This window comes from Hipposideros armiger, unplaced genomic scaffold (assembly GCF_001890085.2).
Source record: "Hipposideros armiger isolate ML-2016 unplaced genomic scaffold, ASM189008v1 scaffold_72, whole genome shotgun sequence".
NCBI lineage: Eukaryota > Metazoa > Chordata > Mammalia > Chiroptera > Hipposideridae > Hipposideros > Hipposideros armiger.
Genome location: NW_017731422.1, coordinates 3,301,774 through 3,319,248, shown reverse-complemented (window position 1 = coordinate 3,319,248; position 17,475 = coordinate 3,301,774). Strand labels below are relative to the sequence as shown.

At 52.6% G+C, this 17,475-nt stretch overlaps 2 protein-coding genes across 2 annotated transcripts in view; one reads left to right on the top strand and one right to left on the bottom strand.

Annotated features, from left to right (window-relative positions):
• Positions 1-114: 114 nt before the first annotated feature.
• On the bottom strand, positions 115-11,661 carry PEX6 (peroxisomal biogenesis factor 6). The gene is made up of 17 exons (XM_019642662.1): positions 10,692-11,661; positions 9,060-9,223; positions 8,496-8,579; positions 5,187-5,289; positions 4,969-5,102; positions 4,206-4,317; positions 3,609-3,817; positions 2,976-3,171; positions 2,709-2,785; positions 2,426-2,558; positions 2,136-2,341; positions 1,937-1,998; positions 1,585-1,693; positions 1,163-1,279; positions 967-1,044; positions 684-823; positions 115-445 (listed from the first exon to the last, which is right to left on the bottom strand). Exons 1-17 carry the CDS (start codon positions 11,571-11,573, stop codon positions 309-311), a joined length of 2,943 nt encoding a protein of 980 aa, XP_019498207.1. The 5' UTR covers positions 11,574-11,661; the 3' UTR covers positions 115-308.
• Positions 11,662-14,452: 2,791 nt separating this feature from the next.
• The window catches only part of PPP2R5D (protein phosphatase 2 regulatory subunit B'delta), a 16,790-nt gene continuing 13,767 nt past the window's right edge, over positions 14,453-17,475 (top strand). Inside the window, exons 1-4 of the mRNA XM_019642654.1 lie at positions 14,453-14,677; positions 15,074-15,216; positions 15,357-15,416; positions 15,523-15,630. Of these exons, the coding sequence (XP_019498199.1) occupies positions 14,453-14,677; positions 15,074-15,216; positions 15,357-15,416; positions 15,523-15,630 (536 nt within the window). The remainder of the gene's footprint in view (positions 14,678-15,073; positions 15,217-15,356; positions 15,417-15,522; positions 15,631-17,475) is intronic.

The following is a 17,475-nucleotide window of genomic DNA, read 5'->3' as shown; positions in this document are numbered from 1 at the left end:
TGATTGTGTCAGAGGAATCAGGTTCCCGTGGTGCCTACCGTGCCCTCCCCAGGGGCTTACTACTCCTCTTGGTCTTGCTCTTCCTGAAGCCAACCGTTCAGACCACACCACCGGCAGGGGGCAGCATACACTTTATTTTCAGCCACAGACTACTTGGTACCCAGGGGATCTCCTGGAGGTAGGAAGCAGCCTTCAGGTGGGTCTGTGGCAGGCTGAGAAAGAGCCTTTTGCTCTCTCAGGTCTCTGTGGGGATACTGTGGTACCTTTAGCCACTGTGGGGGAGCGGGATCCCAGACTGCAGGAGGCTCCTAGCAGGCAGCGAACTTGCGCTGGATGCGCTTGTACCGGAGCAGTTCCTGCTCGCTGACTGAGGGCTGCAGGCGGGCGGCGGCCTGCAGCAGGTCCTCCATGGTGAGCAGCAGTGCTGAGCTCCCGGGCTCCAGCCCTGTGCGGGGGGGGGAGGGGGGTGGGGGGGTGACAACAAGAAGAAGAAGTTGAGGCCAGGGTCCCTAGCCCAGATGGGGAACACAGGCTATGGTTTATGCCCAAGGAGGGGGAGCCCCAGGGGAGGGGTCTTGTCCAGAGTCCCCTAAACATCAAGAGCCCCTCCACTGAAATCCAGACCTGGGCCTGGTCTTCCCACTAGCTTTTTGGTTGACCTCTGGGGTTGGCAAGTGGCTCACCTTCCTCCAGGTCCCGAACCCTGCGTTTGAGGGCAGCTGTCATGGCATCAGAGCAGAGGGAGTAGAGGTCCGCACCCGTCAGCTGGGGAGGGCAGTGATCCAGCACATTCACCAGGCTCACAGAGGGTTCTAACTTGAATCTGTTGTGGGGATACAGGAAACAAACAGCTTTACTTGGCATCCCCTCCTCCCTCAAAAGGCATCCCTGACCAGTACATTCTGCACATTGCACGTATCCGCTGACCAGCCCAAGACCCAAGCCTTCTGGGAGTTTCCCTCATACTTGCGTGTGATGGCGCTCAGAACACGGAGCTGGGAGGCACGGTCCTCGCTCGCTCCCACAAACACCAGCTTGTCAAATCTTTAAGGAGATAGGTAGGCATAAGTGTCAGGGAGCCCGGCATGAGGGTGAATGAAGAAAGCACAGGATGGGGTCAAGGGACAGGCCCACATGGGCCTGGTGGAGGAGAGGTGCACACCTGCCAGGTCGCAGAAGGGCAGGGTCCAGGAGGTCCGGTCTGTTAGTGGCTCCGATCACAAATACATCCTGAGTGCTATGAAGCCCATCCAGCTCAGCCAGGAGCTGAGACACCACCCTGCAATGGAGGAGTGAAGGCAAGGGAGTCCTTGGCCCATCCGCAGCCTCTCCCCTGCCTGTCGTGCCCTTCCTTGCAGCCCTTCTCCACAGGTCCTCCTGCTCAGTTGTGCCCTGTGTACCCTTCTATGCAGTCCCCCATTCTCAGTGTCCCACACCCAGCGCGACAGCCCCCGTTGGCTTCCGTTAAACAAACTATTTCAGAACCAGGACGAGCAGGAGCTCTTGGGGCTCTGAAGACTGCTGCAACCTGCCTCACATCCCTCCATCCTGGACCCCAGACTCCATTCTGGTTCAGACCCCCACCTGTCCATCACACCTCCAGAGTCTCCACTTCGCCCCCGGCTTGGGGCCAAGGAGTCCAGTTCATCAAAGAAAATAATGCACGGAGCCGCAGCCCTGGCCCTGGCAAATACTGAGGAGAGACAGGGCCCGCAGAGGGGGAAGCTCAGGGGGGTTTGAAGTCAGAAGATGGGGGAAGAAAACCCAGGTTTGACAATTCATCACTAGCACTCCGGGTACTAGGTCCCACGGCAGGAACCAGACTTGTGGCAAGGAAGACGAGGAATGACCATGAGCGGCTGGAGGGTCGGGGGAAGCACAGGGGCCATCAGGGTTTGGGAAGAAATGGAAGCCCGGCCCCTCCCCCCTCACTCACCTTCCCGTACATTCTCCTCACTTTGGCCCACATACATGTTGATGAGCTCAGGCCCCTTCACGCTGGAGGAAGAAGATGTGAGAGGGCGAGACTCTTTAGATGCATAAACACACAACTGACCTCTCGGCCAACCCCTCCTGCTCTCCAGCCTGCTGCAGCTCCCAATCCATCCACCATCCCTTCCAGGCCCCCTCGCCACCTGAGGAAGGTGAGGTTGCACTCAGTGGCTACTGCCTTGGCCAGGAGGGTCTTGCCAGTGCCAGGAGGCCCATGGAGCAGAAGGCCCGAGCGCCTGAGGCCCAGGCTCAGCAGCTCAGGGTGCTCCAGAGGGAGCTGGATAGTGTCCAGAATCTCCTTCTTCACCTCCTGCAGCCCACCTACATCATGCCAGGACACTGAGGGGATCTAGGAGATGGAAAGTGCATAGTTGGGGATACGTAGGAGGTGAGTAGAGCGCCGCATCCATCGCCAAGCACCTGGAGTCTCTACCTTGGGGGCTCCAATGGCCTGGGAGTGAGCTGTCTGCAGCTGCTCCAGAGCCTGCCCAAAGTCCTCAGCCAGGAGAGGAAAGCCAGCAGCACACAGCTCCCCCTCATCCTCCTCACTCAAGCTGCCAGCCAAACTGTAAGGAGAAACCCAGGGAGGTGTCTGGAGGACCTGACACGAGGCCTCCTCCCCATCGGGGTCCTGTTCCCTCCTCCCTTCCTCACCAGCCCCCACCCACCCATATTTTCTCCTGCTGCCTTTCCCCTCCTGTGCCCAATTTCCTTACCCAGAGTTCTTGATCCTGGTGCAGGCTGCCCGGCTACTGTGGGTCAAAAGGGCATAGAGATCCCCTACTACAAAGCCCTAGGGAATGACAGGAAAGGAGACATGAGCAGGGCACAGTAGGCAGGGAACCCTTGGGAGGCTGGTGGCCCAGCCGGAGCAGAGGCCCAATGTCGATGCCTCGGGGTTTTCTACCCTCACTTGCAGGGCCGCAGGACTGAGTTCCCATGACAAAGAATATGGGAGGCCCATACCCTGCCTCGGTACTCACTGCACACCGCCGTGCCAGCTGTGCCAGGTTCACCTCTTGGCCCAGGGGGAGGTGGGCAGTGAGGGCCCGCAAAATGCTGAGCCGCTGCCCCTCTGACAGCACAGGCACCTCCAGCTCGTGAGGAAACGCTGTCTGCACATCAGCAGGCAGGTCCTGGGCCCGGCTTGTGGTTGCCACAACCATCAGTGGAGGGCAGCTGCAGACAGGAAGTGGGCACTGAGGGCAAGAACATGACTGGCAGCCCCTGAGCACTGCCTTCTCCTGAGGCCGGTGCAGGAGGGCAGAGAGGTGGTGGGTGTGAGATGGGACAGGGAGGTGAGCACCCCGAGAGCTCCTGGATGGGGTTCCACAGGAATACCTTGAGAGGGGGACCTGTGTCTCCTCTCACACACAGGGAACTCGCTGAGGGCAGAGGCTGTGTTTATTCTTCAACCTAGTGTTCCCCAAGAAATACTAGGGACCATGTCCTTCTCCCTCTGATACCATAAGCTCCTCAGGGCTGTCTGGAGGGCAGCCAAGCTGTCAGTAGACATTGGAGAAGCCATCGAGGGAATGAGGACTGGGGGATGAGAGGCTGAAGACAGGGAGGAGGGCTGGGCCCCACCCATTTACAGGCCCAGCTGTGTACAATACCTGGTGAGGGGGTCCTCATCGAGGAGAAGGTGACGCAGCGTGGCCACCACACGGGCGTCTTCACCTAGTCCATCACGGTCCCGACCCAGAAGGTCTAGAGCGGTCAGCAACAGAACCACAGGCCGGCAGAGCCGGGCCCGGGAGAAGGCGGCCTGCAGTTTTGTCTCCACAGCCCCACTGCTGTCTGCACAGAGGCTGGAGCAGGGCACCTGGGGAGGGGGTCCCAATGGGCCTGTGAGCAAGGGGCAGGCGTGACTGGGGCAGGAGAATGGGGGGAGGAGGAGTCAGAAGAAGATGCAGGCCATCTCTTTTTAAAGGGCAGGGATGGAGGAAGAAGGGAATGCTGGCCAAGTTCTACCTCCTCTTTGCCCTAACCTCATTCCCTGGACTGTCCACCAAAACTTTGAAACCCCCTCCTTGAAAGCATCTTTTAGTAGCTGAGCATCATGGGAATATGGTTGACCTACTGGCCTACTGGGCTGAGGTATTAGGGCCAGGCTAGTAGCCAGAGGGGAGAGGGGAGAGGGGAGAGGGGAGAGGGAGAATCTGGGCTGCGGAGGGGAAGCAGTTGCAGTTTTACGCTCCAGGTACCCTCACCTTCAGTAAGTGGAGCCCAAGGCGGCCGCAGGCAGCAGCAACTGCTGTGGTCTTCCCACTGCCTGGGGGGCCCCGTAGAAGGACACTGCTAGTTCCAGTCAGCAGGGTGCCCCTGCAACCAGAGAACAGACACTTGTCTCCTCCATTCTGCCCAAACTTTAGAGTCCCCAGTAACAGAGGGGCCCTTGGTTCTTGAGCACAGACACCGTGTCTCTCACTCCTTGGGGTACCCCCTCCACCCAGGGCTGTCTCCATATGGTGAGGCCGTATTTCCCACACCACCTATGGTGCTCTGGCAGGGGCATGGAGCATATTCAGCTGCCAAGACTAATTCCCCTGTGTTATCACTGTGCCTTCAATAAAGCCTTGACTATTGTGTATGGTCTGGACTGTATTGAGAATTAGGGAGGGGTCTGTCTACACTTGGGCCAGTGGTAGCGGGTACTGTGTCTTTCAGGGTCAGGCTAGTGAAGGCCAGGATGGCTAATGGGCTCCTCAAGAGGAAAGGTAGTCTCAGAGACAGCTGTCCCTGGTGGAGATTCTTCCTTCACAGCCAGTCGTGGAGGATGGATATTATCCCAGGAAAGGAGTCTAGGAATCTGCTTACACAAAGGACATGGGCTGGTGGCCTTGGATACTGGTCTGAGGGAGTGCACCCAACAGCACTCTGGCCAGGGGATTAAGAACTATTGTCTGCCCTGCTGTCCCTCTAAGGATGTTGGGAGCAGGCTTTCTCACTCCCTGAGGCTGCAGCTGCCCTCACCCTGGCTGCAGGCGAGGCTTCAGGGCAGTACACAGCTCAGTCACCAAGTCCTCCAGGCCCGGAGGAGATAAGCTGCTCCAGAGAGTGGGTTCTCTTGAAGGGACCCTTGGAACAGGGCTCAGGGTAGAACCCACCTGCAAAAGGTGGGAGGAGCCTTCAGTTTCTAAAAGTTGTTTCTGCCCCCTTCCTCAGGACTACTCCTACCCCCGGGGCCTCACCAAGTACAAGGAGGTGTGAGTAGTGTCAGCCAAGTAGGCGCTGGTTGGCCCATCCGGAGCTTCCCCTACTGTTTTCTTCACTTTAAAGAACATCTCCCGCCACCTGCAATAAAGAGGCCCAGTGAATCCCAGATCCAGACCAACATACCCCCTCCCCAAGGACAAGGGGGCTGTCCAAACCACAGAGGTCCCCTACAGGGACAAACTCAGCAGCAGCACAAATAAATGCTCCAGATATGGTTGGCGGTTGGGGGGCTGGAAGTAGTGGGAAAGGAAATCAGATGGTCTTTCTTATCTCCCTGACTGGATCATATACATTTTGAGGGCAGGAGCTATGCCTGTCCTCTACATCCCTTATGACAACCATCAGAGAGCCTTTGGGGGGTTGGCGGGGGGATGTCTCCAGGCAAATGGCCTACCCACCCACTCCAATGGAAGAAGCCACTGTTGCACTAAGCAATGGTCGTCCGGCCATTTTTACTGGCTTCGGAATACAATCTCTCCCTCAAATACATACCCACCAAGGCCCCCCAAAACTTCAGAGGAAAGGATCCCTGGGCTCTTATTCAATAATCCACAGAATATTATTGCAGGCTGATTCCTTAATGACATCTCATGATTAATGATTCTCTGTTTGGGCTGCACATCAGAGTTATCTGTTAACTATCTCGTCACATATTGTATGATTCCATTCTGCAGATTAGTGGTTGCTAGGGGCTGGGGGAAGGAGGGAATAGGGAGTGACTGCTAATGGGCAGTCTCTTTGAGGGGTGATGAAAATGTTCTGGAATTAGATAGTGGTATTGGTTGCACAAGCTTGTGAATATATTGAAAACCACTGAACTGTACACTCTAAAAGCATGAATTTTATGTGAATTATATCTTAATTTTTTCCCCTCCTTTGGAAAAAATAAAAAGACTGCACAGACCCCAGCCTCACCCTGATTCTGTTTCAATAGGTCTGGGGGGTCAGGCATCTGTATTTTTCAAAAGCTCACCAGTCATAAACAGGGCTGTGCAGACACTGGCTAGTGTCACGGTGAGTTAGGGCTACTCAACCTGTTGCTACTGCTACTCAGAGAGCAGCTTCTAGCCCAATTTGTCAGATAAAGAAATGATAAACTGCTCCCCTCTTTAATCCTCAGGCAGCAAGGCAATGATAGAGCCAGACTACAACCTGGGCCTCATTGTGGAGAAGCACGCCGTATCAGTATTATGAAATTCCTGTACTATTATGGCAGGTAGTGACTGCACTAAAAACTAGAACATAAGGAAAACTGTCTTACTGTTAATCATGATAAATACACAATGGGTGGGTCTACAACCTAGAATGTCAATCAAGCCCAACATCCTGAGTCCGAGTGCATATGGCCAGCACTGGGATGCAAGAACAGCACTGTGAAGGGTTAGGGACAGACTCCTCTCTTCCTTGGAGGGCGGCTGGATCACTTCACCAAGTACAAGGGCAGGACCTTTGGCACCCATCTGGACTCTGCTGGGGAACACTGGGTTGTGTTCCCAAGGAGCCAGATGGGAGACTGGAGGTGGCTCCCGTTGGCCTGGTTAGGAAAGTGGAACATAGGGTAGACTCTGAAAAGGCTACACGACCAACACTGGAATCCCTTTCCAGGGATCACAGGTGCCTCCTTGCCGAGCTTCCTTTACCAAGTCCAGGGGAGGGGGCTAAAGCACTCAGCTTTATCTGTCCTTGGTTCCAACTGCCCACCCCAACCCTGCTTTCCAGGACCTGCTTAGGAGGAGGAAGTATGTGTCTACAGGCCTAGAACAGCAGACGTCCAGGAACAGATCTGTCTCAGGAGGGCCTAGTACCTATTTTCCTTTGAAAGTACAAAAAGTAGGCATTCTGTACTTTTCCTACAGAAAACTAGCTCACAGACATTATAGATTTGATCTGGGAAAGCTCAAAGAGGTGCCATGGGTTACACAGGGCACTACCAGGCCCTTCACCTGGGTGCCACAGGGCTGAGACCGGGAGGCTGAGCCAGAACAGCTCTGAACGTCGGCAAGGAATGAATCAGGTGCTTGAGACAAGGCATCTCTCTCTGGGCAGAGGACCCTGGCTGGCCAGGCCCAAAAGCTGGTCCTGATGGCTCTTATGCCCAAGTTCCCCCGAGCTGGTCCTCCCACCTTACTGAGATCTCCCTGAAAGCTGGGTTTGTGTGTCCATCAGTTGTATTCTCCTTCCAGTAAATATAAGGGCAAAGTAGTCTCTGAATTCCATGCCTCACCATTTTACAAGGTACCTCTGTGGTCAGAGTCAATAGGAAGAGAAAAGTTGTCCTCATTTTGAGGTTCTTGGCTCAGTTATGCTCTAGTTCTCATTCTTGGTTGAGGATAAGGAAAGAGACCCCTCAGGACAGCAGCAGTCTCTCTCTTCCCCCTCTTAGGGATATAGGATTAAAAAGCAGCACGTGCATATTCCATCACTTAAGGCAGAAATTAGACCGTGGGTCTCCTTATGATGAGTGTGTGAGAGGGACAGCCCAAACAACACTGTGGTCAAGGATGGAAAGCAAGGAATCCCTTCTTGGTCTAGGCTATTAATGTATCTTTTTAAAGATTTTTATTAAAATATAGCTAACATACAATATTCGTTTCAGGTGTATACTAGTTACTCAATATTTATATACCTAAAGAAGTGATCACCATAAGCCCAGCGACCATTTGACCCCGTACCACGCTATCACAATATTATTCACTAGATTCCCTGTGCTGTACATTACATCCTCGTGACTTGTTTTATTCCTGGAAATTTGGATCTCTTTCTTATTCCCCTTCACCTTCCCCCTCCCCTTTAAACTTTTTCATTTGCAGTTGACATTTAATTATTATTTTATATTACTTTCAAGTGTACAGCATAGTGGTTAGACATTTATAGAATCTGTGAAGTGATGCCCCTGACTAGTCTCGTATTCACCTGGCACTATACGTAATTATTTCCATATTATTGACTACATTCCCTATGCTGTATTTTACATCCCCATGACTATTTTGTAACTACCAATTTGTACTTCTGGCCCTAAGTTATTTTTAATGCTTTACTTTACCTAGGATGCCCATCAATTTCAGGATAAGCCCCTCCCAAAGCTAGCAGGCAGTGGTTCTTAATCTTTTTTCAGTCATGTGCCTATTTGAAAATGTGAAGATTATGTATCTTCTCTCCAGAAAAATGTACAACAAAATATTCTTATGCACAAAATTATCCCATACCCCCTGAGAGGAGGGGGTTGTGGAGCTCCTGCCCCCAGGTTAAGAACCCCAGCTGTAAGGCCGGAGGCAGCTGCATACCTGGGCAGTTTCTCTGGGCTTCCTTCCAGGATCTCTACTTGCCCAACTGTTGGCACACACAGCACGTCCCCTTCCTGGACTGCCCTGCAACACAGCGGTGGCCCTGGTCACCTCACAGCGGGAGTCAAGAACATGCGACTGACATGTTCCTCCCATTCCCACCCCCAACATGCCAACTACTTCTTAGGGACCTACTGCCCACCCAGAGATCCCAAGCAGTTGTCCAGAGAAGAATATGACCTAGAATGAGCTGAGGGAAATGGCGGGGAGGCTAGAAAAAGGGAATCAGAGACAAGTATGGGGTGAAGCAGGATTCTGGCTCTCATGGGGCCCCTCTCAAATCAAAGAGGTTCCTCAATTTAGAAAGTCCAGGTTCACCTTATGGTCCAGATTTCTCTGTATTGTCTGCCTGACACACCAAGAGGCTTCTAGACACAATATTGCCTAAAATTTTGTTTTAATTTGTTTGAATCAGAGGCTCCATGACACCTGGATCTAGAGACGATGGGATAGGAGAGCAACGAGGGTGAGATGCTATCCTCCTAAAAGGGGTAACCAGCTAACCTGGGTGTCTGAAAGTGTAGGTAAAGAACGTGGTCATAATTTCCGTTAGTGCTGTAGTGAGGAGAGGACACAATTTCGATGTGTAACTCTTTGGCAAATGGAGGCCCAGGCAGCACTGAGCAGCTTCCTTTGTCTTCAGGGCCGCTGGAGCCTTCCAAGTATCTCTATGAGAGAAATAACCACCACCTTATAATCTTCTCCCAAAGTGTCTTAGTAGCCAATATTTCTACTTTCATCTTCTCATTCCCATAACCACAAGGCCTGTGGGAAGGAGGGCCTAGGAACTACATCTTCCCTAGAAAACAGAAACCTCTCCTAATGAGCCCTGGGAAGAGAGTTCTGACTCTTAACTTTTCTGACTCCAAAAAGATCCTCAGTAAAGCTAGCGCTTCTGTGATACCTTTAAGTTGGCCCAGAGCCACTAAAATGGCAAAGACAGTTAATACCCACAGTCCTTTGAGTGACACCAGGCAGTCACTGACTGATATTAGGTGGACATTAGTAGGGACACTCTGAATTCGGGCTGTGGGAAAAGGATATAATCTCACTGAAGCTAATGGTTGGTTACCTAAATGAGCTCCAGTCTGAGTACTCTGGTAGGTCTTCCTCCATTCAGAAGGAAATCCACTCCTGACTCCCATTCATGCATATCTTATTTCTTTTTGACATCCCATAGCCCTAATTGGCTATGCCAGCATCATCTAATAGAGCTTTCTACAGTGATAGAAATGTTCTATATCTACATGTGGCTATTGAGCACGTGACATGTGACTAAAGCAACCGAAAAACTGAGTTTTTAACTGTAGTTAGTTTTAATTAATTTAGTCACAAAGTGGCTTCCATACTGAGCAGTGCAAGCCTAAACCATACATCTAGGTGCTTATTTAAACATTAGACTATATTTGTTCCCCCAAATGCAATTATCTTCTTGAAGTAAGCTCTTTAAAGGCAGAAACCAAAAAATTCTCTTGGATATATTTAATATTAAAATTAAACGCCAGGCACCAAAGATAATAAAAAGCCCTTCCCTTCGAGGAATTTACAATATAAAACTGGAGATTAGATAGGCTACATAAACATAACAAGGCAGAATAAAATAAATGCCATAAAAAGGCACAAGACGCTATAGGAGGGTGTCATGCTAAATTTTTGATGGTGAGATTATGTGAAGGCTTTATGAAGGTGGTGGCATCTTAACATGGGCTCTGAAGAAAAAGGATGGTAGGATTTTAACAGATAAGCCTATAAGAGTAGGAAGGAATTTTAAGCCGATGATAAGCATGAACAAATGCATTGAAGTATCATCCTCCATAGTACCCAGCACAATACTGGATACACTGCAGCAATTCTATAAACAAGTGATTTGATTGAGTGGATTAATATATACTCTTGGTAATTTGACCATGCATCTCATATTTCACTGGAATAGACAAAAGCCCTTCCCAGGCACCATCATACTATGGAGGATTATATTTTGATTGCTGAGAATGAATACATAAGGCTGAGACATTAAGCGAAAGTTCCAAGACCTAAGGAATAAGTGACCTAAATTCTACAGCTCTGGTCTTCCAATTCAGCTATAACATAAAGGATAAGGAGGAGGAAGCGTTCCTGCCTTGTCCTGTATCCTACCTGAATACTGAGCTCTCCCACTTCCAGGGGATCACAGCCGAGATTAAAAGCCAGAGTGGCAGGCACGAGGGCCAGTCCGTCGGCGAGGGGCTCTCCCGGCTGCCCAGAGCTGGGCCCCAGCCTTTCTGAGAGGTCCCAGCGAGGTTCTAGGACCTGCACCGTAGCCAAGTGTGGCTGGGAAGGTTTGGATGACTCTCCGGCCCGGTTCACCCACACCCATTCGCCCTGGAAGAGGCCGAGGCTGCGGAGACAGCTCCGGCTCACCCCCAGTGAATCTCCAGTCCCTCCTACAAGTCCCCGAAGTCGCCGGACTGTACCGGAAACCGCGAAGAAGGACACCACGGGCGGGGGCGGGAGCCGGCTGCAGTCCCCAGTGTCTGGGCCCAGTCTGGCCCGCCCACGGAGCTCAGTCACAGCTAACCGCGTCCCTGAGCCCAGCAGCCCTTGCAACGCCGGCCGCGTCTCCAGCACCCGCGGTCCGGGCACTGGTAGGGCCTCTCCGCGCCTCACCAGCAGCGGACCGACTCGCGGTCCGAGCCCGGGCCCCGGCGAGGTGCCAAGCAAGGCCCAGCCCAGCGCCGGGGGTCGCCGCACGGGCCGCGCCCGCACCCACGCTCCGGATCCCAGGGCCAGGAGCCGCAGCAGTGCGCGGCTAACCAGCAGCTGCGGGGGCCCGGGACCTTGCTCTTCGGTCCCCGTGCCCGGCCCCTCCAGGGCCGCCACGAGCAGCGCCGGCCCCGCGGGACTCTCCCCTGCAGGCCGCAAGGCCAGTACCAGGCCCGGCCCCGCCGCAGGCCACGGGCCCCCGGGAGGCAGCAGCACCGCCAACGGGGGCGTCTCGGCCGGGAAGGGCTCCAGGACCCGTAAAACTGCCAGCGCCATGAGAAAAGAGACCAGAGAGGAAGGCGAAACAGCGCAGGCTCCGGAGCCAAAGAGCCGGAGAGCAAGGCGGCGCACACGCCGCTTCCGCTTCCGCTTCCGCCTGGGGAGGTGCGAGGAAAGTGGGCGGGGCGCCGGGTGCCGCGCGCAGGCTCTGAGAAAGAGAGAGAGCTCTTGTGGGTTGATCCGTCTAGTGCCTCGATGGCAGTAACACAATTACTGCGGTTGCGTAGTGTTGACGCACGCACCCTTTGAAACTGTTTTGCTTCCAGGGATTTGCCTTCCGAGACTGCTAGGGTTGTAACGTCCTCTCGACTACCTTGCTCTGTAGCATGTACTTTAACAGTTTATTGAATGATCAATGCACGGCCAGCGTGCCACAGACCAACTCGGCCCAGTGCTAGGAGCTGTAGGTGGAGTGCTAGCAAGGAGTCCGTTCCTCTGTGGAAATACTAGTCACTGAGGTTTGGAGGTTGTGAGGAAAGTTGCAGGAGGGTGTGTCAGGATTATAAAACTGTCTCAGACGTCCTTATGGATATGTAGTGGCTGCTGGCTGAATTACTACATGTGATTCATGTAGCCCTGGAGTGCTTGGTGCTGCCACACCTGTTCCAACACATCCTACACTAAACCCACGTTCCAGTGTTTCTTGTCCTGTTTGTTCTACTCCCACCAAACATGACGCAAAGACAAAACAGCTTTGCTTTTTCATCCCTCCAAAACCAGTTGTTCCCCCCCCCAATGAATCCTAGCAAACTAGAGATCCATTTCCTGTTTCTACCTTAGAGGGAGGTGGGCAGCAGAGCAGGCAGAAGAGAGGGTTTCAAGGGTTCAGCCATGAGCACCAAACCAACAGCTTGCTTCCCACCTATACTGTTACTTAGATTCCATCCTTGTTTCCACCTCTGCTGTTCTGTACAAGAGACTTGGACACTTGTAGACCACACTTCCAGTTATTAATAATGTATTTGCACTTAGAATCAATGGATTGGTTGGTGGCAATCTACTCTTTCTGGACCTTGCATTCTCGTCCAGTTACCGCCCAATTTGCTCCTTTCTTTTACAGCTGAACATCTTGAGGCAGTCTTCCACTTTGTACATTATCCATTCCTGAAAATATAAGAATTGAATATTAGGTTTACAAGTTATAAGGTATTTCTATCCCTCAAGAGACAAGAAAATATTTTTTTAAATGCCTGACTATAGTTCCTAAAGGTACCTTTAGTCCAATACCTGAAATTGCCCAGTTTCACATTTTTAAAACAGCATGCAAGAATGTACTAGGTGCCCGAATCCACATAGATGACAGTTCCCATTTGATAGTTCTAAACTATTATGTGCCTCTGTCCCCTGCCTCATAGAAGGACCAAGGACTGGGAGGATGGTGGGGTGGGTCCAAAGAAGATATGCCTGCACAGTAGCAGGCAATCTCTAGGGCTCAGGACTGGGGTGTTCCCTGAGGCCTTGGGAATATGTAAATACACCTGGTATCAGTCAGCACCCATACAGACACAAATATCCATCCATTAATAAATGTCCTCTCCTTCCAGGCTTTCCCCTCCGCAAATCATTAATGGTTGACATGCAGTCCATTTTGCATTACCTTGAAATCGTCATTAGTCACTGAAATCCAAATGCTATTTCTGTAAGATAGCCAGAAGCCCATCTTTATTGCCTTTACTTCCACACCTCTTGCACACTGTTCAACCCACTATAACCTTCCACTCCTCTGAAACTTTCTTGCAAAGATCACAGATCACCTCTTAACTGCAGAATCAAGGTGATGCTATTTGATCTTTATCTGACTCAATCTCTTTGGAGTTTGACACTATTGACCACTTCTCTTTTATTTCTTTTGCCATTATGACACCAGTTTTCCTCCTACATCTCTGTCGGCTTCCTGAAGTCATCCTCAACTCCTCCCTTTCCCTTATTATTCTCCCCACATCCAATGAATCACCAAATCCTGTTGATTCTACACATTTCCCAATTCTGTCCTTCCTTCTCCATGACCATGGCCACCGTCTTGTAACATTGCTCTCCTGGGCAAGGACCACAGGCTTATTCTTGAGCCTTGTCCAGTTTCTTTATGTGGCTCAATCTGCTACTGGAGTCGACTTTCTGAAACATATTCCTCCAGCCACCTCTAGGTTTGTCATTCATCACACTGTATCTTAATCATCTGTTTATACACATCTGTGGACTTCACCAGCCTGGAACTCCTTGAGGGCAGGAACTGATTTTATCCATTAGGACATCGCTTGGGCAGGGTGGGGAGTAAGGGATGTATTTCCCAAGACATTCCACAATGAGGTAGCTTTTCCACTGCGTCCCCAAGTGCTCAAATTTAGCTGGTTCCCCAATCCCAGGACACTTGCAGTAGGGACGGGGACCCTCTTTCCAAAGTTGCGACAAACTCGGGATTCCCATCTCATCTCACCCAAGTCCTAGCCTGCCAGGCTTCCGCTGTGATCCTCCTGAAAGCCCTGTCTGGAAATTGATGCCCTCGAGGACTCTTGGGAGCTCCATCCACCAATTTTGCGTGTATGCAGTTAGTGCTACATTACCCTGATGAAAAAAGGTACCCTTCATTTTAGGGCTTCTTTCCTTCAGCGCAGACTGGGCGGAGTAGCAGAGTGGGTAAAGAGTGAGAGCCACTTTGGAACGGAACGGGTTGCGAAGAATGGCCGAATCCGACGCACCACGGACGCGGGAGTGCGGCACTGGGTGCTAAGCTTGGGCTTCCCCTTACCCCCGCCTCCTTTGCTAAGCTCGACCCACTTTAGGGCGGGATCTCCCACTTTAGCCAATTCTGGCAGCCGAACCCTGGCGGTTTGTACTCTTCCTTTCCAATGAGAAAAAAAGGAAGCAGCTTGGTTCCAATGACCAATCCGAAGAGGCGGCGCCTGGTTGTCAGGCAGGTTTGTAAGAGTTCGGGCCAATTGGAGGCGCAGACACCCCTCGACCCGGGCGCAGCGCGCAGGCGGTGGCGAAGAGACGCCGAGCGGGCCGAGTGCGGCCGAGCAAAGCCGGAGCCGGAGCGGGGCCGCAGGAGCCGGGCTGGGTCCGGACGGGCCGAGATGCCCTATAAACTGAAGAAGGAGAAGGTGAGCGTGGCCCATTTTCCCGCGCCTCCGCCTTGGGGCCTGCGCGGACCTCTGGGAGGGGCCCGAGCCAGGCCCGGGACAGCCCCAGACTGACCCTCCCGTCCGGCCCCTGTAGGATTGACTCCCTGGGCCAGCCCTTCGCCCCCGCCGCTGGTTGCACCCCCAGCCTGTGCTGCAGCTGGGAAAGCTCCCTCATCTTGCTCGGGATAGAGTGCCCCCACTTAATACCTCCCTTCCTTTCTCCAGATACCCCCGGCCTAGGGTAACCCCCTCCCTCCAGATCTGCCCCAATCCCAGGTCACTCCTCTGCTTTTTCGGCTCCCACCACTCTCCCCCATCCCCCACCCATTTGCCCGCTTGGGACAGCCCCTCATTTGAGACAGCGCCTCCCTGCAGAACAACCCCCCNCTCTTGGACCTGTTTGACAGCGAGGATCCTCGAGAGCGGGACTTCCTCAAGACCATCTTGCATCGCATCTATGGCAAGTTTTTGGGACTCCGGGCTTACATCCGTAGGCAGATCAACCACATCTTCTACAGGTGAGGCCAGGAGCCCAGGCTTGGGAGCAAAGCTAGTCCCCACCCACTAAGGTGGGGTGGGAGAAGGGAGGAGATAGGGGGCACTGCAGAATGCTGGAGGGGTGTCAGGGGTTGTCAAGAGATGTTTTTTCTTCCATCAGGTTCATCTATGAGACAGAGCATCACAACGGGATTGCTGAGCTCCTGGAGATCCTGGGCAGGTGAGAGGTGGGGTGGGGGCACACATGCCCAAAAACGGTTTGGAGGATTGGCCCATTGAGCTTGGACCAGGCTCTTTGGTCCTAACAAGGCTCCCTTAACTCCTAGCATCATCAATGGCTTTGCCTTGCCCCTTAAGGAAGAGCACAAGATGTTCCTTATCCGAGTCCTACTTCCCCTTCACAAGGTCAAGTCCCTGAGTGTCTACCACCCTCAGNGGGCCAGGCATGTCTGATCCCCTTCTAGGTTTAATTTTCTGCTTTTGATTTCCGATTGCATTTGACCTCCTTCAGTGGAGGAGGAGATGCAAGTCCTGAGAAGGAGAAAAGTGACATGTGACTGAGGTTTGCCTGGATGGGGTGGGGGCAGAAAGAAAGGGATGGGTAGAGGATTTTTATTGCTCATCCATTACCTCTCCCCTTTCGCCTTCATCTCTGTTGGCTCCAGTCCTAGCCATCCTTCAAGGCGTCCTCCCTGAAGCCTTTCCTGAAACCCTCCCTTGGGACTGAGCTCTCCCTCCTCCCCTGGATTTGTAGAACACTTGATAGGTCACTTATGGCCCTTTTGTGTTCCCTTGGGCTGAAATTAATTGTGGGCAAGTCTTTTCTTCCCCTTGAGATAATAACTAAGCTCCATTTTGGTTTGGCATCTCCCTTGTCCACAGTAGGCACTCAATGGATGGATGCTGAGTCAATCGCTTGGGAGGATTTGCATCCCTCCTCTTCCCTCACGTTCTGATCTGGGACTTTTTAGGTTCCTAGGTGTGGTTCTCCTCCCTCCCACTTCCTTCTTGTTCATTATAATAGTAATAACATGGACCAACATTAAGGTTTTCATGTACCAGACACTGTGCTAAGGGAATTAAATACCATGATTGTCGTCCCTTCATAGATGAGGAAACTGAGGCTCCGAGAGGCTAGTTCATTTGCCCATGATTATATAACTAGTCAAAGTGGGGCCCAGAACACAGGGCTGGCTCCAAACCACGGTGCCATGCGCCACTGGACTGCTGGGCTGGGCTGAGGTGTGTGCACTTCACCTGCTGTGTAGGAGCCAGGAAGCAAGAATGGTGTGCCTGGTCTTCCCACACCCACACACACCCAGGCAGCTGGGATCTCTCAGGCGCATTCCGTGCAAGTGCTATACGGTGGGTGGAGGGGCACAAAAAAGAACCAGGAGCTTATCAAGTAGCGAGATGAGACATGTACGAAGAGGGGCCAGCTTTGTCCAAGGGCCCACGTCTGGGATGTGTACAGACCGTCACCTCAGTGTTGTGTCCTGCCTGTACCCCCCTCATCCTTCCCTCTCCACCCCATGCTCTGAGCCACTCTCTGGCTGCTTGGTGAGGGGTCAGTGTGCCCGGCCTGGTCAGTACGCAATGGGAGAGTGCTCAGCCCACAGACGGAGCTTCTGATGCCGGTGCGACTGCGTGGACATGCTCCACACCTGGGAAAGGGTTCCTTCCTCCCCTCCCCCAGGAAGCCTTCCCCCTGCTCCAGCCCACACAGAGCTCTCTTCTCCCTGAAATCCTTTTGCCCCCATAGTTGCAATCACTTGATTTAACACTTCTCACTGAAGGGGCTCGGGTGCTGTTGAGTCACAGAAACTCAGAGCTGGAAGGGATTTCCAAGGTCCTCCAAGCCAGTCTTCATGTAAGGCTTGAGTCCATTCTGCAAAAGGCCCTTGAGGAGGCATGACTGCTCCCCGGCTTGAATGCTCTTGGGGTTGGGGGAGCTTGCAGCCTCACTAAGCAGCTGATTTCTGTGCAGCTGCCCCAGGAGAAAATTCTTCTTTGTTTGGAGCCTCAGCCTGTCTTCCTGCCACTCTGGCCATGGCTCTTGGGCCTCTGGATCCACACGGAACAAGTGGCATCGTTAGTCCACAGGGCAGCCCTATAGCTATTTGTAAAGATCTTTCTTGCTCCCCCTCCCACCATGACTCCTCCCTTCGACTCCTCCTTTCCATTGTTACCTCTCCCAGTTCCTGCAGCTGTTGCTCTCAGGACATGCTTTTGAATCCACTCCCAGTATTGGTTGTATTTCCCAGCCCTCCCTGCCCCCC